The sequence below is a fragment of the Engraulis encrasicolus genome, chromosome 5, assembly GCF_034702125.1.
Source record: "Engraulis encrasicolus isolate BLACKSEA-1 chromosome 5, IST_EnEncr_1.0, whole genome shotgun sequence".
Lineage (NCBI taxonomy): Eukaryota > Metazoa > Chordata > Actinopteri > Clupeiformes > Engraulidae > Engraulis > Engraulis encrasicolus.
In genome coordinates this window covers 39,266,469-39,289,287 of record NC_085861.1, presented here as the reverse complement: position 1 = coordinate 39,289,287, position 22,819 = coordinate 39,266,469, and the positions used below count along the sequence as shown (strand labels likewise).

General features: G+C 42.8%; 2 protein-coding genes across 2 annotated transcripts; one reads left to right on the top strand and one right to left on the bottom strand.

Annotated features, from left to right (window-relative positions):
- Positions 1 to 10,484: 10,484 nt before the first annotated feature.
- isg20l2 (interferon stimulated exonuclease gene 20-like 2) lies at positions 10,485 to 13,493 on the bottom strand. Its single transcript, XM_063199307.1, has 3 exons — positions 12,177 to 13,493; positions 11,793 to 11,993; positions 10,485 to 10,895 (listed from the first exon to the last, which is right to left on the bottom strand). The coding sequence occupies exons 1-3, from the start codon at positions 12,981 to 12,983 to the stop codon at positions 10,782 to 10,784; spliced, it is 1,122 nt and encodes a 373-aa protein (XP_063055377.1). The 5' UTR covers positions 12,984 to 13,493; the 3' UTR covers positions 10,485 to 10,781.
- Positions 13,494 to 13,538: 45 nt separating this feature from the next.
- On the top strand, positions 13,539 to 22,315 carry mettl25b (methyltransferase like 25B). The gene is made up of 8 exons (XM_063199309.1): positions 13,539 to 13,908; positions 14,871 to 14,989; positions 16,120 to 16,336; positions 16,683 to 16,745; positions 16,872 to 17,009; positions 17,442 to 18,502; positions 19,635 to 19,819; positions 21,869 to 22,315. Exons 1-8 carry the CDS (start codon positions 13,807 to 13,809, stop codon positions 21,973 to 21,975), a joined length of 1,992 nt encoding a protein of 663 aa, XP_063055379.1. The 5' UTR covers positions 13,539 to 13,806; the 3' UTR covers positions 21,976 to 22,315.
- Positions 22,316 to 22,819: the final 504 nt, after the last annotated feature.

Here is a 22,819-nt window from a genome sequence, read left to right as displayed (position 1 = left end):
TAACTTTTGCAACAGCTCAAACCTAATCAGTATGCTTTCGGAATATTTGCTGCTGGTCGGTGGCAGGTGACATGTGCGACTCGCATCGGGTAACTACTCACACGGGGGTGCATCGCTCAGTCGTCCCATTCCTTTTTTTGCCATTCATTCTGAGGTGCCCCTGGTCTTACTAATCTGAAAGAAGTTGCCCTGAGGTGTCGGCAAGATGGCCACGGAGTGAAATGACTTATGGGAAAATTATGCTATTAGGCCTAGTAGTCTGGAGTTGCTCAGTTCAGCTGAGCGCTGTGGGGTGGAATCAGCCCAAACAGTGGTTAGAATGGCCTCTGCATTGCTTTGACCAATGCTTTGAGTATGACCAATCAAAATATCCACTTTTTGTTAGCCATAGCCATCGTATGGGTCATCATCCCTATGTTCCCTGGGTCCTATGTTCCCCTCTACCGGGGAACATAGGACCCTTTTTTCAAAAAAGGGTTCTATGTTCCCCGCTGCTTCCAAGTAGACTGCTGCCGCATGGCAAAGCGCAGGTTGTTGTTGCACCTCTGACAGGTTAGGTTTAGGAATAGTTTTGGTCAGGGCACAAATTTACAACTCAGAAACATTGCATTTCTGTCAGGTTAGGTTTAGGGATGGTTTTGGGAAGGGCACAATTTGAAAACTTGGAAACATACAATGCGGGGAACATAGAACCCTTTTTTAGAAAAAGGGTCCTATGTTCCCCACTCCCATACATAGACAGGGGAACATAGGACCCAGGGAACATAGGACCTGGGGAACATAGGTACGCTCCACCACCGTACGGTCTCCACCGTCCTGCCAATGCTGCTCACCCCAAAGATCCAAACAGAGGGAGGACAACACCTTGTGTTTTGATTAGCGGGCCCAGACTGGTGCCTGTTGTGGTGATCTTACAAGAACCAGGCCTTGACCAACTCACCTGATAAAAAACATTTTTGGATGCTAGGCAGGTTTGTCTAGTTTACTTGGCCACTGTAAACAATCTCTTGCAGCTTCTCAAGATTGATGGCTAAATTGGTTGCACATGACATTGCTACTGTAGGTCAAACAAACATGTAGGGATCCATTTTTTGGGGTCATTGGAGTTTATTGTACATAAAGGGTCCAGCAATTTGTTGCTACTCCCCTGCATGCAATCGTAGAATTTCAAGCATGTGGACTTCAATCAGACTTAGTCCTGAACTGTTGATAAGAGTTGTGCACTTGTTTTATTTGAACAGACTGAGTGTACCCCTATAAAGACTGCCTTGTGTTTTCAGGATGTGCCCTTTACTCTAGACCAGCGCATAGGAAACTATACCCTGTGTGCTGCACTACCATCTGATGTTATATCACTTACACCTGATTTGACTTGATATTACTATTGGGCTTTTTTGTGTTGTGAGGCGGGGCAAGACACTGACAGCCAACCACGTGGGCTAAATTTTTGACTGACAGCGGTTTCCAACAATCAGAGGTTGTGAGTTGTGTGCAGCCAGGATCGCGCAGCCAGGGGAAAACAAACAATTAGAACCCATGTATACTGCACACTAGTGTTCAATTTATTTATTCAATCATGGTTACTTGTGGTCGTGTGATGTTATTTGTTCTGCCTGCTCATTTACTGTTTTTCAGTATACCTATATTACTGTACTTGCTTCCTGTGCACATACAGGTTGTCTTGTCTTGTCTTGTCTACACATCATGGGACAGTGAAACACAATTTGCATTCCTTTGTATGTCTAGTTCATGTGAAGAAATTGACAATAAAGCTGATTGACTTTGACTTTGAAATCCATCAGAGTATCTTCCCCTGTATTTCTTCCTAGTTGCATAACAGTGTGAGGCAGAGGATGAGGAGATTAGATATTGAGACAGTAAACACTGTGCCTTGTATTCCCTCTGCATGTGTCCATGAGGGAAGCTGACAAGGGGGGGAAAGGGGGTCAGTTGTCCCAGGCACAGGGATATGGGGGGCCCATGATTGGGTCCTCATTACATTGAATGTATTGGGCCCTTTCAGAAGACTTTGTCCTAGGCCCAGCCAAAGCTGTCAGCGGCCCTGTCCATGATACAGGCAATGGTGTCCTGACGTACCTGTCGTATTACTTACGTACATGCTCATCAGTATTAGGATTCGGTTCACAAATTGGTTGAGTGCAATATCTGGCAGTGTTTTTATAGTGGGAACCTCATACCAAACACTCATACCAAAAGAACAACACAACAACCATTACAAAAGAAAAAATAAAATAATGGTCTCAAATATTTTGGCCCACCTTGGTTGGTGACTGTATATACAGTACATGTTTGTTTTACCAAATATAGCTGCCCTTGTAAAGATTTCTGGGAGTCAGATGGCAGGGCAGTAGTAGCGTGGTCTGCACTCTGAGTCTGAAAAGATTCCTCCCACCATGTAAACAGCCAGCAAATGGGCAAGTACAGCACTGTACAGTACAGTCCGTGACCTCTTGCCATCACAGCTATACGGCAAGAACATGCAGTGCCCACAACCCACATACATCATCCTGACAGCCTGTCTAGGCATTCCATATCAAAACATGATAGACAAGCCAAGGAGGTCAGAAACAGCTCTGTTTTTAAAAGTCAAGATACAACATTTTTTTCAAGGTCGTAAAGACGAAAAAAGGCAGAGAAGATCAATAATGTAGCTGATAATTGTTTTTTTTTTACTACGACCTCTGATATAAAATTGTCAAGGTGCAGGTAGGCTACATGCTGCTTGGCGTGTCTCTTTGGCTTAATTACAGTACTTCTGCTTTTGGGTAATTTATCCAAGTAATTCATTTATTGTCTATATTACATATAAATTTGCTACACTGAAAATTCGCAACACCACCATCTATGTCAAGCCTTTTTATGCTGACTTGCAGAGCAAAAGCACCCAACATGTTTGGGTTTAGCGCCCTGACAGCCTCTGTGTGTGTGTTGACTCATCCACCTGCAGCAGAAGTGTGAAGTGAGGGACTTGAAGACAGTTGAAAGCCCCAACAGGTGACCTGTGACATGGGGAGCAGCACAGGTGACTCTGATCTCCCTGATGGGGTGGACATGAGGCGATCATCACACAGCAAACATCGAAAAACAGTGACATGCAGACAGAGAGATAGAGTCAGAGAGAAAGAGAGAGAGAGAGAGAGAGAGAGAGAGAGAGAGATAGAGTCAGAGAGAGAGAGAGAGAGAGAGAATTAGGAGAGATGGCACAGTGAACATCAAAAATACAGTCAGTCAAGAATATGTAGTGAGAAAGAGGAAAAGAGAGGGAAAGAAAAACAGAAAGAGAAAGATAGAGAGCGGTCCACAGTGTGCGTGAGCAGACTCCTGCAGAGTGCAGCATGGGGAGGATAGGAGGGAAGGATGAATACGGCTTTGTGTGTGTCCTGTCCTTGCTGACAGCCCTGGCTGGCTGTTAGACCATGGTGGAATTTAACATATAGGCACAGGCGGGTTTGTCAACACTAGAGCTCAGCAGTCGACTGAGCACCGGAGTCTTGAGGGAGGAAGCAGCGTGGGGAAAGCCGGAGACAAATTTGCAAGGAAGTGGTTGGACAGTGGCATGATCGATTGCATTCCGAAGTTCAATGTGCTTTAAGATTGGTTTATGGTTGATGACATGATCATTAGTGATGATATTCATTTGCCATCCCTAAAATGCAATGTTTTAATGAACAGTTTTACATCAATTCAGAGAAGTAAGACTTGCCACAGAGCAATAAAAATAATTCACATTTCATATTGATAAATGTTCTGTTTCTATTATTTCCTTAGCTAATATAAATACACATCAAAGATACAGATAGACATTTTGGATTAAAAAATTACCAAATTAACCCAACCTGAGGTATTGTTTCCAAGCGCAGAGCTAAGATGGTGCATGATCATTGGCCACAGTTCCTCTGGTCTGCTGATGTCCATTTGTAAAGGAGTGCAATTTAGACATATTTCAACAACAAAAAACACACAATAATTTGGCTGTACCTCAAAGTAGTATTTAAACTGTAGTATGGGGTTCAGACTTTGAAAATGAAGACATCACATGTAGCCTACATTTAATAATATCAGTATACTGTGATGTCTATTTCTGGGGGGAAAAATATCAAAGAGGCAAGCCTTGATTACAAATACCATATTGACATCGAGTATATCCTCTGTCTTGTTTCCAAACAATTTCCCAACAAGATTTATTATGACCACCTTTTTGCAAGAGAAGAGATAGTCCATCATCACCAGAGCCACCGTTTCGCTCTGCTGATGTCCAGTTGTGAGATTCTGGAATTAGTCATATTTCAATAAAAAAAAACATATTAATTTGCCCACACGTCAGAACACAATTCAAACATCTTCCAAACATAAATCAGGTGGGTGGTACTGACTATGAAAGTGTCGGAACTTGATGTTAGATTTACTGTAAGTAGAACTGACAGTACAATCACTGTTAGGTTCAGATGCAAAACCCCCTAACTCCATTTCTGAAGACCTAGACTTCTATATTTTTAGAGAACCCCGTTGTTGGTTTGGTTTACATTCATGTACTAGTATATTACAAAAATAAAATTAAAAAATGCGCAATTTTTGATAGCTTTGTATTAAATAAAAATGAATTAAGATTATTTTCTGAAAAGGCACTTAGGGGGTTTTGCATCTGAACTCTCCGTTTCTCTAATATAGCTCAGCAAAACAAAGATACAAGCCTTATTGACATTGAATCAACCAATGCCAGATGATTCACTAGCAACCACCTACTTCTCTGCCACTGCCTCAGAGGTGATGGTGCATCATCACATTCACAGGCCACCGTGTCTCTGATCTGCCCATTTCCAGTTGCAAGGGAGTGCAATATTCAGGAACAAGTCACATTTCAATCAAATCAACACATTCATTTGGCTACACTTCAAAACAACATTCAATATAAATCAGGGAGATGACTGAGACTTTAAAAGTGACAAAACGTTGTTACATTAAGTAATGTCAGTAGAACCTCTGTATCTCTAATCAAAGACTCAGCCATCCTTGATTAAATATGCCATGTTGGCGTAGTGTTCCAGGACTAGCGGCCACCTCTCTGCAACTGTCTGAGTGGCGAAGGTGCATCATCACAGGACACAGTGTCTGTGGTCTGCCCCATCTCCAGTTGTAGGGGAGTGCAAAAGTTCAAGAATTAGCCAACTGGCACGAGAGGTGCTGATTGCTCAGTCTGCGTTTCGGTTGCTGTTGACCTTGAGAGAGAGAGAGAGAGAGAGAGAGAGAGAGAGAGAGAGAGAGAGAGAGAGAGAGAGAGAGAGAGAGAGAGAGAGAGAGAGAGAGAGAGAGAGCAAAGAACAAAGTGGTCCTGTGTGTGGACTCAGTTGACGTCGAGTGTTCAGTGGGCAGCTAGATGCTCTGACTATGTGGAGAAGTATTTGAGGGTATAAGCAACATGCACACATCAGGCTATGAATGAATGAGGTAGCGTCACCATTGTGACGGTCTGTGCAACACTAATTCCAACTGGCAGAAAGATTTCCCTTATGATGAGGATCGCAGGACGGAGACACAGGTCACAGGTGTCTTTTAAATGGACCAGATTGTTTGACATAGGCCTACACACATAATGTATTGAATAATACAGCAAACCAATGAGCTCCAGTCTTTTTCCATTGACATGGTAAAGCCATAAAACGTGGCACATCATGTAGCGTGTATATTAAGTTTCATCTGAATCATAGCTTCACCAAAACCACTGGAGGCTTTATAAGACATTACCAAAACCTTCCAGGGTTTTTTTTATGGAAGCTGAGAGTAATCCAAACCAAACCCTGAGTAATCTTATTAATGACCTGAAACAGATTGCCTGCAGTCAGATGGTCAGAAGATGACGTGAAGAGCGAACTTTTCCACCACTTAGAACACCTTCTAAGGGGAAAAAAGGAACAGAATATGCTTAGGTCTAAGGGAATAAGTTATTCTTCCTTTTGTGTATCTCTTGATTCCTGGAATCTGAGAAACTACTGCTGGAAAATCGTATTTTCTCCTCACACAGCATTTAAACAAAAAATAAGCAGTCCAGCCCAGTAAACACAGCTTGAAGAGGAATGGTCCATGAATAGGTTGGATGGATACAGTCACAACAGAAAAAGGGGTGGACTGGTAGGCCAAGCTAGGAATTGGGTGAATGTGTACGTATTAGAGAAAAAGGGAGGGAGGGAAAGAGAAAGTGTGTGTGTGTGTGTGTGTGTGTGTGTGTGTGTGTGTGTGTGTGTGTGTGTGTGTGTGTGTGTGTGTGTGTGTGTGTGTGTGTGTGTGTGTGTGTGTGTGTGTGTGTGTGTGTGTGTGTGTGTGAGAGAGAGAGAGAGAGAGACATGGCAGTTGGTGAGAGTGTGCCTTCTTTCATCATCAGCTGCAGCACCAGTGCAGCTGTTGACTGACTCTCTTCTCTTGGTGGAGATTGGACTGAGGCAGAGAGAGAGGAAGTGGCATAATTAATGTGCGGTTGAATTCACAGGCGGGGAATAACACTGATTCCCGCCATTTGCTTAGGCCTGTGACAGAGCCCTTAAACAAAGGCGACAGTGTCCGCAACTTAAAGGAGGGGTGAGATTAGTTCCCGTCTCCCTCTCAGACAACCTGCGATCTCCCATCCTAACGGCGGAGAGGAGGGTTGGGAGGGGAATGAGGTGTTAGTCTACAGTTACACATACACTCACTGGCCACTTTATTAGGAACACCTCTCTAGTGCAGGGTTGGACCCCCTTTTGCCTTAAAAACGTCCTTAACATCCTGCAACAATACCCGGGTAGGCTGTGGCATTCCAACAAAGATCAATTGGTACTAAGGGGCCCAAACTGTGGCAAGAAAATATCCCTACATCTTCCCTACAACACTAGCCTGAAACTTTGATAAAGGGCATGGGTGGATCCATGTTTTCATGTCATTGACGCAAAATTCTGACCATTCCACCTGAGCGTTCCAGCAGAAATCAAGACTCATCAGAGCAGGCAACATTTTTTCCAATCTTCCAGTGTCGAATTATGGTCGGCCTGTGCAAATTGTTGCCTCTTTTTCCTGTTCTTAGCTGACAAGAGTGGCACCTGATGTGACTTTCTGCTGCCGTAGCCCATCTGCCTCTAGATTTGATGTGCTGTGCGTTCAGAGATCCTCTTATGCATACCTTGGTTGTAACGAGTGGTTATTTTACTTAAAGGGGGTATGCCACTATTTTGGGGCTTAATACAGTTAAAATCGTTGGCCATTTTTCATGTAAGCTGTTGTCTTGCTTTAAGACAAGTTAAAAGAGGGAGCATGTTGCTAAGCTAGTGAAAGTCAATGGATCCGTGTAGCATGCTACAATGCTACATGGATCCATTGACTTTCACTAGCTTAGCGACATATTCCCTCTTTTAACTTGTCTTAAAGCAAGACAACGCTTAACATGAAAAATAAGACACTTTACCACCTTTATAAACCCCAGCCAACAATTTTAACTGTATTAAGCCCCAAAATAGTGGCATATCCCTTTAATGTGGCCTTTGTATCAGCTTGAACCAGTCTGGCCATTCGCCTCTAACCTCTGCCATCAACAAGCCATTTTTCCCCACATAAATGCTGCTTACTGTATATTTTTGCTTTTTTGGACCATTTTCTGTGTGTGAATATCCCACTAGATACTGTCAGTAGTTTTTTAAATACTTAAACCAAGCCCTTATGGCACCCATAGTCATGTCATGTTCAAAGTAATTTAAACAACCTTTTTTCCCCATTCTGATGCTCGGTTTGAACTGCATCAGATCATCTCGACCATGTCTACGAGACCAAATGCATTGAGTTGCCGTCAAGTGATTGGATGCTCAGAAATTTCCGTTCGAAAGGTGTGCCTAATGAAGTGGCCAGTGAGTGTACATCAACCCCCATCAGACCTTGGTGACATCTTAACACAAATTACATCTTTCATGTCTGTTTTGTGCTACACATCATCAGTTTTTTACTCGCATCATGACTGAGAGCTGCTGTAGCTCTGTACGTCATTTTATTTTTTTTCTCCTTCTGACCTCTTAGAGTTGGGTCATTTCACGTGAAATCAGACACTTTGGGACCCGACCGACACAGATTTCAATCATACTTGCTGTGCCTGTTTAGTAGCAAGGTAGCACCCCAGAACTGCATTTGTGTGAATCTGACACCAATATTAAAGGGGTATGCCACTATTTTGGGGCTTAATACAGTTAAAATCGTTGGCCAGGGTTTATAAAGGTGGTAAAGTGTCTTGTTTTTCATGTAAGCCGTTGTCTTGCTTTAAGACAAGTTAAAAGAGGGAATATGTCGCTAAGCTAGTGAAAGTCAATGTATCCGTGTAGCATTGTAGCATGCTACACGGATACATTGACTTTCACTAGCTTAGCGACATATTCCCTCTTTTAACCTGTCTTATAGCAAGACAACGCTTAACATGAAAAATAAGACACTTTACCACCTTTATAAACCCTGGCCAACGATTTTAACTGTATTAAGCCCCAAAATAGTGGCATACCCCTTTAAGGGAGAAACAGACTAGCAAAGGTTTACATATGAGGGTAGGACACTATACATTCAGCCTTGATTATATCAGTCAGTGTAAGTCACAAAAAGATGTCCGAAGTGTTGCTTGAAAGCTCTTTTCTGGCTCTACAAATTCCTTAACAGCATGGAATACAACAACCTTCAGAATATGAATTATGATACATTGAAAAATTAAAAATTGCATATCAAAAAAACTTGTATTTTTAAATGGCCGGTTTCCTGTCTATACATAGCCTGTAAGGTCATAAACAACACCTGAAAATGGGGTGTTTGGTTCTTTATTCATTTCAGAGATAATGGGACATAAAGGTTGAAATGAGTTGTAATAAAGTAGTAGTAGAGTAGTGTCAGGGACAGGACTGGACTGGTCATCTGGCATAACAGGCATTTTTCCGGTGGGCCCTGCACCCTCGTTAGTCCCGATTCCATGTACTCAAAAACTAGCTTCTGCCCATTGTCAATGGACACAGTGGAAGCTAGACCATTTTCAGCATTCAGAGGCAGGTTTGAAAGAATAAGCTCAGTAAAGGATTTTTTTATGTTCAAGCATCAAAGGGTATGTTGTAGCTGTATATGATGGCAACTAGTGGCGAGCATGTGTTGCGGAATGTATGCAGAGCACTGGAGAGGTGAAACTGAACTTCCTGCATCCTCATGGACCATCTCCATCCTTCACATATTCCGATAGACATGCTGTCATGTGATATTACTATGGTATTACCATATTATTACTAGGTGATCTGTACGATGCCATATTTGAGTCCCATTATCTCTGAAATGAATAAAGAACCAAACACCAGCATTTCAGGTGTTGTTCATGACATTGCAGGCTACGTTTAGACAAGGAACTGGCCATTTAAAAATATACGTTTTTTTGATATTCCATTTTTAATTTTTCAATTTATCATAATTCATATTCTGAGGGTTGTTGTATTCCTTGCTGTTGTGTAATTTGTAGAGCCAGAAAAGAGCTTTCAAATAACACCACAGACATCTTTTTGTGACTTACACTGACTGATATAGCCAATGCTGAATGCATAGTGTCCTACCCTCATATGTAAACCTTTGCTAGTCTGTTTCTCCCTTAATATTGGTGTCAGATTCACACAAATGCAGTTCTGGGGTGCTACCATGCTACTAAACAGGCACACGAAGTATGATTGAAATCTGTGTCAGTCGGGTCCCAAAGTGTCTGATTTCAAGTGAAATGACCCAGTTCCCCCATAGGCTATATATTGTAGATTGCCGACTACATAACTCAGCAGGCTGAGGAGTGACTGCGTGAGCCTGTTCTTACTCATCCATAATAACAAGTACAATCTAGAGGCAAGACAGGACAGCCAATGTGTGATACAGACCAGCTTAAATATTTAAGCCGCTTCAGTCATCTTTTAGTGCTGAAATATTTAGGCATGCCATTCTTACTGCAAGGATTTGTATTGTAGTATATTACTGCTGTTTGGCTAAAATGTTTGCATGGAGCCTTGAACCTTTGGGTGTTTTACAGCACTACAGTATCAAAGGTTGAGGAGGTCCTCATGCATGTCAAAACTACTACAAAACACACATCTGCATTTCTTAAAAGAACACATATTACTGCCTGAAATATTATCTCTGGAAGGCAATTATCATCTATTTCCAGTTTGAGATAAATGGGTAACATTTTAGAAACAATATTCAATGCAGGCATAGTTATTCTACTCTTCAGCAAGATATGATGTTGGGTTGGATGATGATGAGCATCAAATTGTGATGAATAGGGCATGCCCATGGAAGTTGGTTAAAAAGTCCCTCATGATATTTTCTATAAAATGTAGGCCTCTGTTTAGTATGAACATTTTCACTTATTAAATTAAATCACAGTCACTCAGCCGCCAAATTTGCAGACACAAATGCTATTAATTTTTTAAAAGTAAACCGTCTCACACATGTTGCAAGTATAAAATATGTTTATTTTTGAATGAAAATACGGCATATTGAGCACCAAAAGACAAAAGATTATTGTCATTGTGTATATGTTCATTTTGAACCGACATCTCTTTAAAACCTGCAATTTAATCAATAGCGCCCCCCTGTGGCATCATTTTGTCACATTAAGATTTTGTCAGAACAGCATCAGAACTCCCAGAACAAATCAGCACATCCCGTGAAAAAATGCTGAACTCAGAGAAAATGAAAAATGTCTCTGAATTAAATATTAATACATATGCTATCATGTTCACAGTCCATCACTTGGAAAAGGGCTTGGAAGCCAGTGTTCTCTCCCACTCCACAGCCACCATTTTGTAAAGCTCCATAGTGGCTTTTGCGTCTTCCACAGAGGAATGGCCCTTTTTCCCAACCTACAACACATGGAAAACAAAAACACAATTACAGGGTATATACACCAATCTTGAAGTCACTTAATACCCTTTTTCACTACCTTTAGATTTTTTTTTTACAATCATCACGACACTCCGATGCGGTATTAACAAGACATCTTTTGTCATTTCTACCTCCTTAACATTACATTACACTTTCGTTTTTTTGCAAAAAGACGACCGAAAGGGAGCAGTGCGGCGGGACGGTACCATGCGAGTACCTCAGTCATGGAGGAGGATGGGGGAGAGCACTGGTTAATTACACCCACCACCAACCTGGCACGTTGGCAACTTGACGCCCTAACCGCGTACCCTCTTTTTTTTGTCAAAATGGTACAACTAAAAAAAATAATACCTCGTTTTTCAAGAAATAATACCTTTTGAGCGAATGTTCTACTTTTAAGGCCATTCAATTTTGGCTTTTTCATTTATCACCTTTTAATACTTTTTAAAACCCTGCATACACCCTGAATTACTTCCACAGACAGACAGAATTCTAAGTACACACAAAAACACATCACACTGATATTATTATTACGAAGAGGGATTTATTAAGTTTCCAAATTGTGTCTTTCCGCATTTTCTGTGAACCTGAACAGTTTGTTTGCATCATGTGCAATTAAAACTGATTTCACGGTTTAGTTTAGCTGCTCATCAACATTTCAGCAGCAGTGCAGGCAGGCATGGGTGAGTGGCTAGGGAGTCCGGCTTGTGGCCCAAGGTTTGCCCATGAAGGGAGCTTAACGCATTTATTGCATTTATAAATGCAATTTTGTTGTGCTGTGGTGTGCTGCGTCATGCTGTGTGACAATGGCAATGTGACTTTCACTTTTGTGTTTTTCATTTTCACAGGATATGGGCACATCTTGGGCTACTCACCTGAATGTCACGGTTGAAGAGTGCCTTGGTAAGTCTCTTGAGGGAGGCCACGTCCGTCTCTGGTATGCCGGCTTTCTTGTTCAGGAGAGGGATGCGTGAGGTGTCTCGTGTCAGTCCTGTCGGGTGACTATACTTCAGGGCCTTGAGGTCATTGTGGATAGCATGACCAACCACCACCTTGCCTGAGAGAATCTTTAAAATCTGCAAACATGACCATGACCAAGGAGTTTTAGTTTCACCTGTTGTTCTCATTGTACAGTATTATCCTGAACAATATTAAAGCACCACACTATAAAACCAAAAGATGAGTAATTCGCAAGACATTTATCACATGTTGCAGAGGCCATTTCCACGAAGTTAAAAGCATCAACATTGTTAGCTTGCCTCTTTTTTTGCTTCAATGAATGGTGTGGCATCCCGCAGGTTGTGCCACTGGATGCCACTCCATCGGGTCCTCAGATCTGTCACAGGATTCATAGGCTTGATAAACTTGTCATAGATAATGTCACCATCGTAAGACACGATACTACAGCGGGCCAACTCGCTGTTCTTGCCTTTTGGACCGGTGCCAACCATCTCACAGTCAATGGCCAAATACTTTTGTGGATTGCCACTGTGGGGCATACCACCAAAGGAAGCAGACTGGGTGATGACAATACCCTCCGAGGTATAGGAGACAGTTCTTCCAAGACCCGAGAGAGCGGCTGGGTTGCCTGCAGTGGCTGCTGGTTGTTTCTGGGCTTGACTTGTACTGAGGCAGGGTTTCGGCTGGGTATCCGCTGAAGTTGTCGTCAGGGATGAGCTAGGTCTGGCTGCCGGTGTTGTCAGTTGCTTTGTTTGACTGGAACCGAAGGTGAGCTTCGTCTGGATAGTGGCTGCAGTTGCGGAGGAACTTGCGCCATCTTTGGGTTTGGGCGCAAACTTTGGGTGTTCTGTTTTGCTGAGGTCCACTTTACCAACTCTATGGAAAGGCTTTGCTGTTGAGTGCTGTTGGTTTCCTAGTTTCCCATTTTGACAATGCCCGTGTCTTTGATGAGGCTTGTTTTGCTTATCGTTTAGATAACCTTTTCTTTCTAGAAAACGCCTGCTCTTGTTGAAGCGTTTATGTTTATTGTTACCCATCGGCTTTGTAAAACCCTCACCACTCTGACTGCTGCCAGCATCATGAAAATTCACCATAAGACCTGACATCTTGAACAGCAACCGTTTGCTCACCTAAAAGCCCTAGTGCTAGCTAGATGAACCTCTTCAAGCACTCCAAAGAATTATAAGATGGGTACGATCAAACAATAACAATATTGACCTCTGAACTGTACTACTGAACTGTCAACGGAACCGAAGTTTTGCATTGATGCCGCTTGCATTCCACAGTACATTGTACATTAATTACTACAAAGAAATGCCACTATTCTACACCTAAATAAATACACATATACACAGCAGCATTTAAATGACAAGCATTGTCATCACAAACCAGCTAAATTAGCCTATGCTAATTGTGAATCCCTGAACTTCACACGCACACCTAAACTTCATTTAAAATCGCAGACCTGCTGCACAAACATGGTTTTAGTCTTTCGTGCCCATATAGTCCATTTTGGAGATGTGAAAACAACCGAATATTCCGAAATAACTACAGGTACACACCAGTCTGCTACATTGCTGGCCACGCTGATTTGTTACAGCTTCCTGTGACGTCGTATTCTACTTCCGGGTTCATAGGTAAACTTTTTAGGACATGTGAAAACAGTGGTGAGAAGACTGGCTAACACATTTCTTCTATTGATGATTATGAGGAACAGTTGTTGACATTTTGGCTGTAGGCTTCTCGTATGTTCATATTTGTCGAGGTAACGTAGGCCTATTTATTAATATTCAACCCTCCTATTAGAAATACAACCAGTGTATTCTTGTTTACATGAATCGCGCCATCTACAGCACTATCCCACTGGTACCGTATTAATGTCAGTGTGGTTCGTCTGGGCCGCCTCACCCTTGTCATCATAATTAAACAATGCTGCCAGCTACCCTTACCGACGAACAACAAAAACACCTGGCTAAGAATGCCGTGTCCCCGCTGTCAAGTTACAAGCACATTTCTGATTCATTCATCATTGTAAGTAGCTGATGTCATCCCATGAATGTTTACTGTATTGCATATCACAGAAGTCAGTAGGCTATGCCTACACCCCTCACATCTCTGGGGATTTGTGAATGTATCTTTTCATGGGGAATTTTACTTTGACACAATGAACAGTAGCCAGCGTTGGTTCAACTTTTATAGTCACTTCAATTTAGTGTTCACTCAAAATAACTTGAAATACAGCCATTAATGCAAATGTATCTCACAAAAGTGAGTACACTGGGAGACACAGGTTCTAGAGGACCCCACACACATTCTGCATTATGAATTCACTGGGTTGAGGGTTCAGGACAGTAGACTGCCGATGGGACAAATAAGTTATAGGAACTCCTTTGTCCCATCTGCCATACGAATGCGTAATGACAGACAGACATGCCATACATAGGAAGTGCACAGTTTCATGTTTTCTATGTTTATGCTTTTTATGCCATGTTGTATGCTGGGTATGTGAGTAGACCTGTGTGTAATGCAGTGGGTGAAGCCCAAGGCAAATGTCCTCCAGGGGGACAATGAAGCTCTACTCTACTACTCTACACCCTATCTTGAAATCCCATAGAAAGAATCACAATCTGCTTTGGGTAGACACAGTTCATGTTGACATGCATGTTTATTTTGGTGAAATTCAGCTTTCCAATGTTGACGTTATTCAAGCATCCCCAAACCATGTCAATCCCACTACCATGCTTGATGTTACTGACTGGACACTCAATTATTTGAGTGAACAATATATTGAAACGACTATAAGTTATACACTGGCTACTGTTTATTGTGTCAAAGTGATTTAAAAAAATAAATAAATAAATCAGCAGAAATTTGAGGGTTGTACTCACTTCTGTGATGTAACTTACTGTGTATCGTTTTTTCAGAAGATAGTGTTTGCTGTTGTGGTTTTATGTGAGATGGCAACCAATGTTTTGGACTTTGACTTCTTTTAGGAGTTCTTCAGTGAGGATCTCTGGGGGACTTTACCTGTCAGCTGGCAGGAGACTCTAAGCAAGCTGAAGCCACCGCACATTGCTGACCTGCTGCTTGACAAAACTGTCAAAGATAGAAAGTAAGGACTTCTCTTGTGTTTTTCCTGTTGGGCAGACAGTCCTCAGAGGCCAAGGCAGCCTTTTTCTAGAGATTGGCCTTGAAACGTGGAGATGTGCTCACACAATCGCCTATTGATTCTTACATTTTTTAACTGGGTAGTGGGTACTGAATCCCATGAAACATACAAATGAAGGAAGTAAAGGAAGGCACTGTCCAGTTTCTTCGCAAAATAAACAAAGAAAAATCTGAATAGTGCTGTCCTTCGCTTCCCTCATTCATTTAGAGATTTTCCCACAATCTCGGGTCACACAACATTGAGCAGCATTTTTTTTTAGGTCTCAGTCCAGGCCTGTCTGGAGATGCACAGATTTTAGTGATGTAAAACAATGACCATAAGACAAAGAATTTCACAACATTTTCCACCTTTAATCTAAACTAATGACCTTGGGGCTTAGTCAGGGAGGAGGGAATTATGATTAGTTCCACAGTGGTAGTGACAAAAAACCTTCAACCCCCTGTTAGAAAGGTGAAGAGACAGAGGAACTTAATCTTTAAAACCGACACCTTAAGAACATGCCTAAATCAACAAAAGAATAGCTTCACCAGAATAAGATTGAGGTTTTGGTATGGCCCAGACAGAGTTCAGACCTGCATCCCATCAAACATCTGTTGGGTGATCTGAGGAGGACTGTGCACAGGAGATGCACTCCGAATCTGTCAGATTTGGAGTGCTTTTGCAAAGAGTGAACACATTTTACCACACCAACATGTGCCCCACTGATAGACTCTTACCCATAAAAAGGCTGAGTGCTGTAATAAAAACCAAAGATGCTGCAACAACATTAGTTCAAGGGTGTGCATATTTATGCAACCATGTTAATTTAAGTTTTTTGTTGTCTCTTTTTTCCCTTTAAAGCTTTGAGTTTCTTTTTCAATGACATTGTACATGATCATACTCAAGATTCAAGTGGAAAAAAGTTGTGAAATTACCGGTAGTTGTCAAATCATTTGTTATACATCACAAAAGCCTGGCATTTAAACAGGGCTATGTAGACTTTTTATAGGCACTGTATACATGGCCGCTCTACATGCACTCAGCTGTTTATCTCTACGCCTTTTTGCCCTCCGCCTCTCTCCCTTGCATCCTAGATATGAATCCGTCTGGCCCCTTTCTCTACTGGCCTTTCGAACTGCTGCACATGTGCTGGCCTTCCCCAGAGTGCCTCCCGATCAGGCAGAGCTCCATTCGACACTCGGGAAGCCCGAGGAATTCCACAGCAATCAGAGTCAGAGTTCCCTCCTCGGACACATCTTCCGGAAGCATGTGAAACCAAAGAAGCAGCACGAGATTCGCAGGCTGGGGATGGTATGCTTATCTTTTGTATAATGTTGGTATTAGTGTTGGGTCACATGAATGTTCTGAATGGAATAGAATTCACAATAGAATAGAAATGTGGGTGCAGTGGCGCAGCACGGAAGCGCGTCACATGATATGCGGACAACATTGGCCATGGGGACCCAGGTTCTTGTCCGGCCAGGGCCGTCTCCCAGCCCTTCCCCATGTCTCTGTCCCACTAGTGTCTTGTCTCCATCTTCACTGCCCTGTCTGAACATAGGCTAACAAGCCCCTATACAAATATTTAAAAAAACAATAAACATTCATTATTTACAGAAAATACCTGTGTGTGTGTGTGTGTGGTATGTCTTGATAGATGGTGAAAAGTCTATGTCAACTGACCAGCTGTGATGATGTTGTCGATGTGGGATCAGGACAGGTTGGTGGTCCTCTTGCTATTTGCAAATAAATAAAAACAACTAATACAAGTTATATAGCTTACACTGTACACATACCAAATGCAATGTTGTGCAAAAATATGTATAAGTTTATTTTTTTATTTCAGGGACACCTGACTCGTTTCTTGTCCTTTGGCCTTGGCCTTTCTGTGACTGCAGTGGAGGCGGATGCTAATTTGGTATCGATGGCCAAGAAGTTTGATGGAGACCTCTGCTGGACACTGGAAAAGGAGAGGCGCAGAAAGGTCACATTCTGTTAGATTTAACAATACCAGCCTCACTGAAGTCAAACTGAATTATTTATTTTAATTGTGTTGTGTTGTATCTGCAAGATGTCATGGGTATGAACTCATTGAGTAATGATTAATTATCTTCATTGAGAAACTGATTTGATGTTGTGAAGTTTGAATTTCTAATTTCTATTCATGCACAGTTTGTAAGTTCAATGGGTGCTGTGATGTTGCAGCATCCTTTTGAGACTATACAGAATGCACCAAGAAAACACCAAGTACTGTGCATCAGCTGCCACTGTGATGCACAGCTTCACCACTAGATGGAGTAGTCATCAGGGAAAAATCTAGGCACAGTTTTCAGCTCAGCTGGCCATAATTGGTTTTCTCGAACGCTCATCCGTCTAACTTACAACAAAATGCCATCATGTTTTTCTCTTTGTCTAGACAAACGTCGGCAAGCTCCCCCAAGCGGTGCCAGGGCCATCGCCTCATCATGTGGTTGGCTGGGTCAATCCCAAAGACTCATGGGAAGACTTCATGGGTCAGCTGAATAGGAGGGATGACGACGGCGGTGGTGGTGGTGGTGGTGGTGGTGGTGATGATGAAAGTGAGAGGCCGGCCCCCGTGGGAGGGCTGTGTAAAAAGAGACCGTGGATATCCATGTCTGCATCGGATCATCGACCCGCCTCCGAGGCCTGCTGTCTTCACCCAGCAGAGTGTGGCAGTCCAGAGGGTGGGGGTGGGGGTGGGGGGGCATCAGTGCCCCAGGTGACAGGTCACCGTTCTCCTCTGGAGGCCCTCCAGGTGTGGGACAGTTTGTCCGATGCCGCTGCGCTTACCACCACCAACACCACCACCACAGACGTTCACACACACACAGAGACACTACAGGTGAAGCAGGCCTGCAGGTGTAATCAAGAAGTTTGCTATACGGACTCTGCAAACAGCACTCTGCCTCGTAGAATATCTCCGCCGTCTGACCTCACAGTTACCCCAGGGGAAAGCGAGAACGCGGTAGACTCTGGTTTCGTCTTAACAGGCCTCCACGCCTGCGGAGACCTCAGCGCCACCCTCCTGCGCCACTTTGCCAGCTGCCCCAGCGTGCTGGGCATCACCTCCGTGGCCTGCTGCTACATGAAGATCACCACCAAAGAGAGCCCCTCTCCACCTGGGGTCTTCAGCCCTCCCTCCTCCTCCCTCGCCCGGCCAGTGCCCCCTAGTGACTCGCAACTGCAACCCCAACCACCACCACCACGAGCTGACTTTGGCTACCCGATGAGCGAGTGGGTGAAGGGCTTGCCGGGTCACCAGCTGTCCTATAAGGCGCGGGAGGGGGCGTGCCACGCCATCGAGGATTACGTCCACAGGCTTCGCGAAGAGAGCGAGCTGCTCAAGACTCACTGTTACCGGGCGATCCTGGAGACGGTGATCCGGGAGGAGAGGCCCGACCTGCGCAGGGCTGGCATCCAGACCATCAAGAAAGCACACATGCTGCCCTTCGCAGAGTTAGTATTGAACCAAAAACAATACCTTAAAGTAGTTTCTCAACAGGGCGGTACAGCCCCCCAGGGGACGTTGGGGAGCTTTCAGGGGGGGCATTTAGAAGGATACAGCTGGGAGGGAGCGTTGTCAGGCTTATGAGGTCAAGGGGCCTTGGCAGGCTTGTGATGAGGCCAAGGGGGTGTTTGTTCAAAAAAGGTTGAGAAACACTTAACACCCTTAAAGATTTGTTCTGTTCTAAAACACATTTTGTCCCATGTTACTTTTTTATTGGAAAAATCCCAACATTGTGGCGTTTAACTTTGCCCTGTTCCACTCTATGAGATTGGAGAAATAACAACTGATTGAAACAGCACCATCACATTTTTTTCCATCCTGCTTCACCAGAGAGCACAAAGTGGCTTACCCTTCAGAGTAGTGAAGTGACATCCAGTGCATCATTATGATTTTGCATATTCTTCACATGCATACTACAGTACATATTTTGTCTCGGAATAAATCTCACAGCCATGTTCCTTGCAATTTTGTATGAGCAGCAAATGTTTCAATGGGGCAGTATGACATCAATCACATTTTTCCTAGTGGAGCTACTCCACTTCACTTTTGTGAGACAATACTGCCACTAATAATTGTATGAAATTGCAAAGTACAATACTCCCTTGTGTTTGTAGTCTAATGATAAATATAATAAGCATAAGAAATTACTTATACTAACACTAGGGATGCACGATGTATCGGCCAGATGTATCGGTATCGGCCGATATCGGCCAATATTCAACACATCGGACATCGGTCTGATGGGTAAAACTGGGCAGATGTTTTTTTTTATATGTTACGGTTCTAAAAGAATGGACTTGACGATGACTTTCACTGTTTGTCTTCTATTTTGTCTCTATTTTTTAATCTAATTATCACAGGGAGTTAAAATGTGTTTTTGGAAATAAGACGACATTCAAAAATTAGGTTTGTTTGCATCATTGTCATCTCTTTTTTTTTTTTTAAAGAAAGAAAATCATCGGTATCGGTTAATATCGGTCATCGGCCAAAACCGCAATATCATAATCGGATATCGGCATCGGCCGAAATTTTTGACATCGTGCATCCATAACTAACACTAAACATCATGTGGCCCTGCAGGTATGCTCGTCTGGGCCTCCCCCGCGTGGGCCTGCCAGCTGACCTGCCGCTGGATGCTGGGCGTGTGGAGGCCATGCTGGAGGAGCAGGGCCGCGTGGTAGCCTACTTCAGCCTGGTGCTGCTGCTGGCCCCCGTGGTGGAGACGCTGGTCCTGCTCGACCGCATGCTCTTCCTGCAGGAGAGAGGTGAGGAGGAGGAGGACGCCTTTCTGGTCCATTTTTAAGTCATGTCTACCTCATTTGCTATGTTTACATGACACATTTAATTCTTTTAATTCCGAATTAACTCCCTTTAATTCGGAATAATTCCACTTCCATTCCATAATTCCACTGAAGCTTAATTCCACTTTGAAATCGTCATGTAAACACTCCTTAATTCAGAATTACGTGAAAGATCAAGGTAAACTCGACGGAACTATTCAATTCTGAATTATTCATTTGCAATGAAAAACCTCATGTAAACGTAGCCATTGAGAGGACTTAGTCCGAAAGTTTTGTCTACCTATGCACCATGGCCACTTTAATTTCCCTCCTGGGTTAATTAAGTTTGACTTTGAGAATGTGCATTGTCCCTATTGTGTGCACTTCAAATTTCACTGTGACGAGCATAATAACCATTAAGATCTTCTATTTCAATTTTTCTCCCTCTTAGTCTGGTTTAGGGATTGTCAAAGTTCATTATCACTTTAAGTGGACCAGTATGACTACACACTGTCTGTCGTCTGTTATCTGTTCTGCCCATGCACAATCCCTCCTATGGTTCCACTTCATTTTCCTCTTGCACTTTAGAATGCCACAGCTCTATACCAGTGTCCTTGGGCCTGTGCAGTACTGTAGTCTGTTTTGAACATGCAGAAGATGATCAAAGACATGCATTACAGTACCCATCCCTGCTCTTTAGAATGCCAGTGATCTTTTGTCATTTTACCTTTTCACTACATTTTATAATTTCAATACCATTGATTTACATTGATACACTACCCATTTAGCACAAATAGAAGTAGAAATAAAAGCCCCTTTGTCATCATTACACTCTATACAATGACGTTTTAAGCCTGCCTACAACGTGCACAGTATTACATACACTATACGAACATTATAAATGTATAGATTATTGTACTAATAGAGCTACCCACACAGTCCGTCGTGAAGACAACCCCTAGCGCAAGTATGAGCTGAGAATTGTGACAGCTTTGGGAAAGAAGCTCTTCTTCAGTTTATTTGTTCTGGCTGGTAATGACCTGTAGTGCCTGCAGTTTGAACAGAAGGAAGTCAGGGTGCAAGTCATCTTAAATGGTTGTTTTAAGCAGCAAGAGTTGCATATGGAGGTTTTGGGAGGCAGGGGGCAGCCAATGATCTTTTGTGCTGTGTTGCTGCTCACCCTCTGCAGTCTCATCTTGTCAGCCTCAGTGCAACTGAACAAATGCAGAATGACCACAATGTGCATTCTCCCTCCTTGGTTTTGGGAATATCAGAGTTCATGCTTGTGTGCCTGTATGATGATACGCACTCTGTACCATCTATACCATCAGTTTTCCCGGACCTGCATGTCAGTTCCCAGTCCATGTGACTTACACTATATGAGACGACTAAGATGCATTACCCCTCATCCTCTTGGGAACATTTGTGCCTTCACCAGGGTCTGTATTTTTGCACTCCCTGTAAAAAAATTGCGTTGAGAGTAAACTAGGAAGGAGGGGGAGGTGCCTAATTGTAATCTTGGGAATTTCAAGGGTTGTATTGACCCATCCCACGTGACGTTACTGCATAGGCTGCCAGCTTGTAGCCGTGGCGTTCCCCAGTCAACTAACTGGAGACAAATATGAACATCCCACACAGTTTAGACCTGCATTTCTGAAGGAATTATCTACAGGCCTGATATAAGGAAGTCCTGTGCCTGGATCTTCAACAATATTTTAAATCAGAAAAAACTAATAACTATATTTTTGAAATCAGGCACTGAGCCTGAATACAAACTATTGGACACATCCTTCTCCCTTATTGCTGGTACTGTAAACATACTTGCACGGGTAGGCATACATGCAATTTCATTGTGTGTAGTGTTCACTTGTGTGCTGTGGAGTGCTGAGTCACAATGACAATGGGAGTTGGAGTTTCCCCGTGGGGCTTTCTTTCAATACTCTTTAGTCTACATGTTTATAGCTGTATTGTATTGTCTTATAGCAACAACAAGGATAAATGGTGCATCCTAATTTCTGTGTGTTGCAATCATAGGTATACAGAGTCAGCTGGTTCCGCTCTTCGATCCGGCATTCTCTCCCCGAAACCTGGTACTAGTGGCCACAAAAGAGGCACCGAATGAAGAGGTACAGGGCTGTTGACGAAGGACACCCAATACCAGACCACGAATATTTGAATTTTATTTTATTTTAATTAGCGTTACAGACTCGGAAAGGATGAACACTTTCAAGATGGACATCGTGGGTTTTACAGTCAGTGCTTTAACCATCAACATGTTTTGTTATTTTAAAAGATCCTCTACAAACCCACAGTGTAATCATTGTTACTAACGTCAAAAGGCAGCTTCCAGAGAGAAGCCCTGACAATTTCATTCACTGGTGGACAATGTAGGTTTACATTCTGTACATGTCAACTTTTCACCTGTACTTTTGTTGGTGTACTTTAATATAATAAAAGCATTCTTGGTGAATGCCAAATTTGTGAGAATATTTCAGACTAATCATGAAGCTTTCTAATATGCGACACCTGGATTTAGCCTTCCCATGGCAGAGAACTTGATGAAACATTAATTCTAGTCACAGGAACCGAGGGTATATCAACATTGTACCACATCTAAATGTGTATCACGAATATGAAGGTTTTGAGTCAAAAACATATTAGACCTCCTCTTAAGTATACCTTTGTCAGTGCACAACTTTTTGGGATGAAACGATGTACAAAATGTTGACACAGACCATTGACTTGGCATAGTGAACACAACAGACAGCTGCCCTTCTGAGTTCTAACTGAAATGTTTTTACTGCAGTAGTGTATCCTCAAGCTATCTCTCACTTTCCATGAGCTGCTGTTGAATTGAAGGTGAAATTGTGCTTGAAATTCTATTGCCTGGGGGGGTTAACTCCCTATTGTTTTTACTCTGCCACATCCAGTAGTAGGTAGAAAGCATGGAAAGCAGTGGCAGAACAATTACATACAGGGCCCCAG